At 38.7% G+C, this 8,323-nt stretch overlaps 1 protein-coding gene across 1 annotated transcript in view; it reads right to left on the reverse strand.

Annotated features, from left to right (window-relative positions):
* Window positions 1-3,958: 3,958 nt before the first annotated feature.
* Window positions 3,959-8,323, reverse strand: part of LOC107739846 (UPF0469 protein KIAA0907 homolog) — an 18,761-nt gene continuing 14,396 nt past the window's right edge. The window contains exons 12-13 of the mRNA XM_016552058.1: window positions 4,802-4,896; window positions 3,959-4,349 (exon numbers count right to left, since the gene is read on the reverse strand). Coding sequence (XP_016407544.1) covers window positions 4,159-4,349; window positions 4,802-4,896 — 286 coding nt within the window. The 3' untranslated portion in view covers window positions 3,959-4,158. The remainder of the gene's footprint in view (window positions 4,350-4,801; window positions 4,897-8,323) is intronic.

Genomic DNA, 8,323 nt, shown 5'->3' on the forward strand with positions numbered 1-8,323 from the left:
CGCTCTTCACTGCGGAAGATCATGAATATGTTCAATAAGAAAACAACAGAGACACAGACACTCACAAAAAGCGCTCAAATCTACATCCGAACCCCTGCAGACCACGCGAGTCTTATTAATTAGGCTAATCAACTCCACCATCAGCCGAAACCTGACAACAACTTGCCAGGGTCATGTTTAACAGTATATCAAGAAAGAAGAACTTCACACTATATAATATTATTTTTCGCATATGTATGCCAAGTTTTTAAACATATTTCTTCTTTTAGTCAAACTAAAAATCATTCAGAGAGCAGATATAATTGTTGATATTTTTTACTAGTGGGTGCAGGACACTATAGTTGATTTATGTAAGCGAGGATAGCAAAATAAAGTAAACTGTAACATATTATACCCAACAATTCTTCATACAGTGGACTACCAGTAAAATTTGGGATCAAAAATGATTCAGACACTTTGACCCGAGCATGTGTTTCTTAAGTGTATTTTCCTTAATTGCTAATGTGATCTTTTTACACCACAGACTGAACTAAATTAAGCACTGCTTGGTAATTGGTTGAGCTAAATTGGTTTTATCCAATTGTGTTCTTAAAGGAGACATATTATGCCCCTTTTTATAATATGTAATATAAGTCTCTGGTGTCCCCAGAATGTGTCTGTGAAGTTTCAGCTCAAAATACTCCACAGATCATTTATTATATCATTTTGAAAATGCCTATTTTGAGTGGATGCAGAACACGCTGTTTTCGTGTCTGTCTCTTTAAATGCAAATGAGCTGCTGCTCCCCGCCCCCTTTTCCAGAATAGAGCTTCGCCATTACAGCTCGGACCTGCTAAAAAACATCTGTTTTGGTTCTGATGATCATGTTTATTATGTGAGAAATGTTGAAGGTGTCTGAATAAAATTTTGGTTTGTAACTGTATATATTATATATAATACATTTTCTACATATATACTGTATGTGTGTGTATTTATATTTACATAATAAATGTACACAGTACACACACATATAATTTTTTTTGTTTTTAAAAGGTAACATTCTTAAAGAATCTACGCTTACATTTCTTTTCAGGAGCATTAGGAACACACAAGTCACTGTCACGGATTCATTCATTCATTCGATTTGTTCAAACAGCTGATTCACGAAGCAAGTGACTCTCTTTATGAATGGGTCATTGAATCATTGACTCACTTGATTTGTTCAAAGTGCAGATTCATTCATAAACGAAACAGCGCTGTGTTTGCTTGGAGATGCGCAGCGGCTCAGTTGTGGCTTTGTTTTGGAACTATTTTCGTTGACGAAATAGAGCAAAATCAGACAACAGTGTTCCTAAAATGCAAGTCACTTAATATTAACTTTTGTATAAAATCAAAAATGTATCAAATTCATCGCAATCTCACGAACTTTCATTTCAATTAATGAAGCGGTCTACACTGCACACTGAATCTATTATTTACATCGTCTCTATACTTCGTTTGTTATAATGAATGACAAACTGCAGTCTGCTTTCACGATCTGCGCTGTGAGAGAAGCATTTATGCTGGCTGCAGTCTGCTTATGACAAAAGACGACATTGGGCAGCTAACCGACAAAAATATCCCGCTACGCTTATGTGCAGAACTGGGATGGTAGTCATAGTCTTTTGAATGGATAAAATATAGAAATCACTTTACTTTCCAAAAAAGCCTAACCAGCTGGAAGTGAATTGCCGTCCCCCTCGAAATTCACTCTTGGACTCCAAATCATTAATTAAATAATTACTAATATGATTTAGAGGACACCTATTATGCAAAATCCACTTTTACATGTTGTTTGAACATAAATGTGTTGTACACAACCACCCTATAATGCTAAAAATCCACCCGCTGCTTTTTTAAATCCCCATAAATCATAAGCAGTGTCTCAGAACAAGCCGATCACAGAATCTGTCAAATGTGAGGTCACACTTCACAAGCCCCGCCCACCACCATTGACAAGCCCCGCCCTGAGTGAGCCGCACACAATCCGCCATGATTATCTTCACGCTAGAGCATTTAAAAGCAGCATTCAAGTAAGAAATGTCTTCTTACTACAGCTATAGACGTTATTCAGTCCAGAGCAGTGTGATTTTCTGCTTTTATTTTATTGTCTGGTTCATGTTAACAGCATAGACAGCAGTATGGGTTCTGTGTATTACGCTGCTGTTACTTAATACACAGATCTAATATAAACACGCCATTTCTTTCCCAGACATAACCAACTGTGTTTTTGTAACTTACGCATATTTTTAACATAAACTTGTTTGTATTTGACAGTTTTTTGACAGAAAAATCGTTTTTCATATCTCCTGACCACTAGGTGGCGCTGCACCGAAACTGCAGGTAGCCTCAGATCATGGTTCTTACAACACGCATTGTGGAGACGTAGCCTCACGTTCATTTTGGCGTGCTCTTCGTGAAATTCATTTACACATTATTCGAGAATGGTTTGAAATTGAATTCCATAACTTTTTGCCAGTATGGCCTGAAGATGATCTGAGCCAATTTTGGCGAAGATCAGACAGGCCGTTGAATTTGAATTAGTAGGTTTTTCCAATAATTCAAAACTGTGAAAAATCTTGACCTGTAGAATTTTACATTTTGGTCTCCATGCAACTCGGCATGAATCAAGGAATCAAGAGGAAAAGTAAGCTTCTAAAATGACGGTTTAAAAGTTATTAGAATAAACATATGTGCAACTTTGAGCTGTTGGTGGCGCTAGAGGGTTTGAGTTAGAGACTCCAAATTTGCTATGGCTAGTGTTGAGACTGTGCTCTATCTGTGTGCCAAATTTCACAACTTTTTACCACATGGTTCTATGGGCTGCCTGACTCCCAGAACTGAAGAACAAGAACACACAATAGATGCCTATGCAACTTCAGTGCTTGGCCCCTAATAACAATAACCATAATGATAACTAATGAACACGTTTTGATTGTATTTGCGCTACAATTTTGTCATCTGTTGCTTTAAATGCTCTTTAAAGCAGGGTGGATTGTGATTGGCTGTCAATGTTTTTATCACTCATCAGCTGGAAAAATCGCTCTGAAAGTGATTCCAGTGAAATCGTTCCTCTATGTCGTTATCGTTATCACTGTGATGTGAGCTCACTATTCACCTAGAGCAGGGATCTCAAATCTGGCTCGCGAGATTTAGCTCGAACGCTAATCAAGCACACCTGAGCATGCTAATCAATGTCTTCAGGATCGTTAGAAAATCACAGGTAGGTGAGTTTGATCAGGGTTGGAGCTCAACTCTGCAGGAAAGCAACTCTGCAATTATTACACCTCTATGATTAGTTATTAATCATAAACTATATATTATTAATCATAATCATCTCCTTAACCTGGCTTACACATATGATTATGATCATAACATTAGATTCCAATGTGGTAAAAAAAAAAAGTCAGACATTTAGATATCAAACATATTTATTCTGTGTCTCTTTTTGCAAAACATTTAATTGCTGCTGAATACCATGAACAAAAATCAGCCGGCTGCATAAAAACTGGACTCGATTAAGAGCTGTTTGAGCCGCACGCTTCTGGATAAATTGAGACTTTTTTTTTTAATGGAGGTTTTTAATGGAGTTCTCTCACAATTCTGAAGAAAAAACTTTAGACAACTAAACAAAATCTCATGGAAGTTATGAATGGAATGATTCAATGACTCACTCAAGATGTACTCGTTTCATTCCTGGATGAATCAGTGCTTTTAAATGAATCTCTTGAATGAATGAATCAAGACGAATACATTTTTACCAGCCCATTTTCACCACCTAATAAAGATATGTGCACACATGTATTGATAGCCGGAATTGAAATTAAAATTTTACAACAAGTATCCGATTCCTGACCTTAAGTATCCGATTCTGGAACTGGAATTGATTTTCGATTCCCAACCCTACTATTAAGGGACGTGTGGAGGAGATTAAACAGTGTGTGAGCCAATGCATGTGTTTATTCGTCTCAGAAGAAGTAACATTACAAATCAAACTGATGAAGAGAAACTAAAGCAGAGTGATGAGACACGCGATCCTGCAGCGCCACATGAGCCGCCATCGCTCTTCCATCCTCCCATAATCCCACAGGACAGTCTTTAGGAGGCATGAACATGATGTGTGTGTGTGTGTGTGTGTGTTTACGGTGCCATCCAGAAGGGCATGGGCTGTGTCTGCGTCTGTGTTTTGGGCCGTGTGGGCGGTGATGACGGGCAGCGGTATGTCCATCCTGTGGCTCCGGCCGCTCTGAAGGCTCCATGATCCTCTTCTTCGTCGGAGGAGTCTCCAGCGTACGCCACGAGCCCCATCCGCGCGCGCTTCACCTGCGGCTCTGACGAGAGAGACCAGAAACACACAGACAAACAACACGCCACAGCAGCACAGTTAATCAAACGCGGGATTGGACGACAGCCACACGTCATCGGGGGGGCGTCCAATCAGGAGGTGGCGTCGAGGATCCAGGCCCCACCCCCGCAGGATCCGGAGACATGAAAGAGAGGGAAAAAACACAGAGAAAGAGAGAGAACACAAAACACAAGAGAGACGGCCGTTAGTGCGGCAGCCACACGGCTGATGACATCACCGCTCAGGGGAGGAGCTTCACTCAACACATCTGACCAATGAGGGGCGGAGAAGCTGAAGCGTGTCATTTCCTGAGGAAGTGAGACGCTTCAGCTTTACCTGTAGCTAGCGTACAGTCCTCCGCCGCTGCAGCCTCACATCTGCATGCAGAGAGCATCAGCGTGAGTGATTATGAGCGAGCTGCGTGAGCGGCTGTCTTACCCAGAAGGCTCGGCGCCGGCGTCTTCTCGTCTGCTTTCTGAGCTCTCGAACCGTCGACTGGCGCCGGAGCACACGGAGGCGGCATGAGTCTGCTGCTGCACGAACACACACACACACACACACAACAATAATCAATCAGCACATGAGGGATATAAACATTGACAGCCAATCAGAATCCATCCTGCTTTAAAGACCTCCAGCATTTAAAGTGACAGGCAACAAAACTGCAGCTCTATAAATAAATGTTTTTATCTGCTGGTGTGAACATATATATGCATAATGCATAATATAAATGCATTCATGTCCTGCATTAAACAGTGTGTAAACACATCTAAACACCTCTTCAGATGCAGCTTCTGTGTTTCCTCTGCATTACAGAGATTAGTTTTGTTGATACTGATTTCATTTGTTTGCTAACAGCCCAAATGTCTTATTATTCTAATTCACTGATTAAATGTAAGAATTTGACTCAAAAGATGATGCACACTTTTAGAAAAAATGGCTTTATAAAGGTAAAATGCCCATAAAATGTAAAAATCAGTAAAAACTTCAGGAGTCAGCTGTCCACGGCAGTCTTTAAGATACCAGCACAATAACACACTCAGCACAATATCATCTAATTACCGTTATCGATAAAATCCCAGAAAATATAGAGATATTTATAGAGATATAGAGATGTTTTTTGTCAATATCGCACACCCCTAATATATATATATGATGTTACAGTTGATGCGGATGTAGTCATCACTGCAGTATTATTTTTGGTGTGAACCGGTCTGAAAAGCATCCCATGATGCACCTGATGAACATCCAGAGAGATCAGAGCTGAAGCAGCAGCTCAAACACAAGAGTGTTTTCATTCGTGTCATGTTTTGATCACCACATCAGAATTTTGAGATAAAAAGTCGCAATTACCAATTTTTTTTTTTTTATTCCGTGGCAGAAATAAGTTTCCATAGTGTCCCAGCCTTTAACCAGCATTGAGCGCGTGAGTGACTGGGTAATAACGGTTTAACAAGTGTTTTCTCAGCATTTCAAGATCACATCCACTCAGAGGTGGGTAGTAACGAGTTACATTTACTTGAGTACATTTCTTGGGTAACTAATACTTTTAGAGTATATTTAAAGATGGGTACTTTTACTCTTACTCAAGTACATTTTTAGTGAAAAAACGGTATTTTACTTCGTTACTGTGGGCGACGCTCCTCTCGTTACTTTATCTTTATGCAATACAAGTTAAAAATGCTTCAATTTATTCCAAACGCGCGTCTACTTTTCTCTGGGCAATGAGCGATGCCCATTCGCCAATGATTCATTCTTTTGAGTCAGTTCTGTTCAAAGGCTTGATCAAACCAGTGAATCGGTTCACGAATCAGTTTGAATGATTCGTTCAGTTCAGAGTCGTCTGAAGCGGTTCTCACTCAGAGTTGTAACAGAAAGTTTAAGAACATCGTACATGTACCTTAATACATTAAATACAATGTGTAATTTACATAATGAAGTATGAAATGAACAGCTCTGTTCCAGGAGGAATGCCTTTGCCTAGACACAATTAATATTGATATTTTCACAATATTTACGCTTGCAGAAATATACATTTGTTTACATTTTGCAGAACAGATGAAAGAAGATCCGTCAATGTGCATTTGGTTCGTTATGTTCAGATGTTCGGTAACTTAGCGATGACGCCAACCGATACTGCGCTCCTGTACTCAGTAAAATATGCCCGATACCAAAAGCCGATACCCACACAGCGTGTGAATAGAGCTGTGTCCAGAAAAAGAAACACTGAAAACATCAGTAAAAACTTCAGGAGTCAGCTGTCCACGGCAGTCTTTAAGATACCAGCACAATAACACACTCAGCACAATATCATCTAATTACCGTTATCGATAAAATCCCAGAAAATATAGAGATATTTATAGAGATATAGAGATGTTTTTTGTCAATATCGCACACCCCTAATATATATATATGATGTTACAGTTGATGCGGATGTAGTCATCACTGCAGTATTATTTTTGGTGTGAACCGGTCTGAAAAGCATCCCATGATGCACCTGATGAACATCCAGAGAGATCAGAGCTGAAGCAGCAGCTCAAACACAAGAGTGTTTTCATTCGTGTCATGTTTTGATCACCACATCAGAATTTTGAGATAAAAAGTCGCAATTACCAATTTTTTTTTTTTTATTCCGTGGCAGAAATAAGTTTCCATAGTGTCCCAGCCTTTAACCAGCATTGAGCGCGTGAGTGACTGGGTAATAACGGTTTAACAAGTGTTTTCTCAGCATTTCAAGATCACATCCACTCAGAGGTGGGTAGTAACGAGTTACATTTACTTGAGTACATTTCTTGGGTAACTAATACTTTTAGAGTATATTTAAAGATGGGTACTTTTACTCTTACTCAAGTACATTTTTAGTGAAAAAACGGTATTTTACTTCGTTACTGTGGGCGACGCTCCTCTCGTTACTTTATCTTTATGCAATACAAGTTAAAAATGCTTCAATTTATTCCAAACGCGCGTCTACTTTTCTCTGGGCAATGAGCGATGCCCATTCGCCAATGATTCATTCTTTTGAGTCAGTTCTGTTCAAAGGCTTGATCAAACCAGTGAATCGGTTCACGAATCAGTTTGAATGATTCGTTCAGTTCAGAGTCGTCTGAAGCGGTTCTCACTCAGAGTTGTAACAGAAAGTTTAAGAACATCGTACATGTACCTTATACATTAAATACAATGTGTAATTTACATAATGAAGTATGAAATGAACAGCTCTGTTCCAGGAGGAATGCCTTTGCCTAGACACAATTAATATTGATATTTTCACAATATTTACGCTTGCAGAAATATACATTTGTTTACGGAAGATGATCCGTCAATGTGCATTTGTTTGGTTATGTTCGGTAGCGGTCATGTGAGGAGTTTTTCTCCGTGTCAAGGGTTATATACATATATAATGCATAATTAATATACTTTCAAATATTATTTAATTCAGTGATGCAAATCAGAATTTTCATCAGCCGTTACTCCAGTTTTCAGAGTCATATGGTCCTTCAGAAATCATTCTAATATACTGATTTATTACCAGTGTTGGAAACCGTTTCGCTGCTTAATATTTTTTGGAACCGGTGACATTTTGTTCAGGATTCTTTGATGAATAGAAAGCTAAAAAGAACAGCACTGATAATGAATCAACATATTGGAATGATTTCTGAAGGATTGTGTGACACTGAAGACTGACTGGATGTTATTTGAAGACCCCTGAGATTTTAAGGTAATAAGTTAATAATTAGCATCACATTTGCATGTTCACGGTTCTCTGGTATTGGTTAATGGTCACATGACATACAGGTAAACAAACAGAATATTTAATGTATTTAGTATGCGTTATATTTTGATTGATGTTATTTTAAAATGATTTATTTTAATTTGACATTGTTGACATTGTTAGTAAACTCACGAACCCCCTCAGTTTGGGAGACTTTGATATAATGTAACGTTTAATACACTTAATACACT

This window comes from Sinocyclocheilus rhinocerous, unplaced genomic scaffold (assembly GCF_001515625.1).
Source record: "Sinocyclocheilus rhinocerous isolate Xijiao unplaced genomic scaffold, SAMN03320098_v1.1 scaffold645, whole genome shotgun sequence".
Classification (NCBI taxonomy): domain Eukaryota; kingdom Metazoa; phylum Chordata; class Actinopteri; order Cypriniformes; family Cyprinidae; genus Sinocyclocheilus; species Sinocyclocheilus rhinocerous.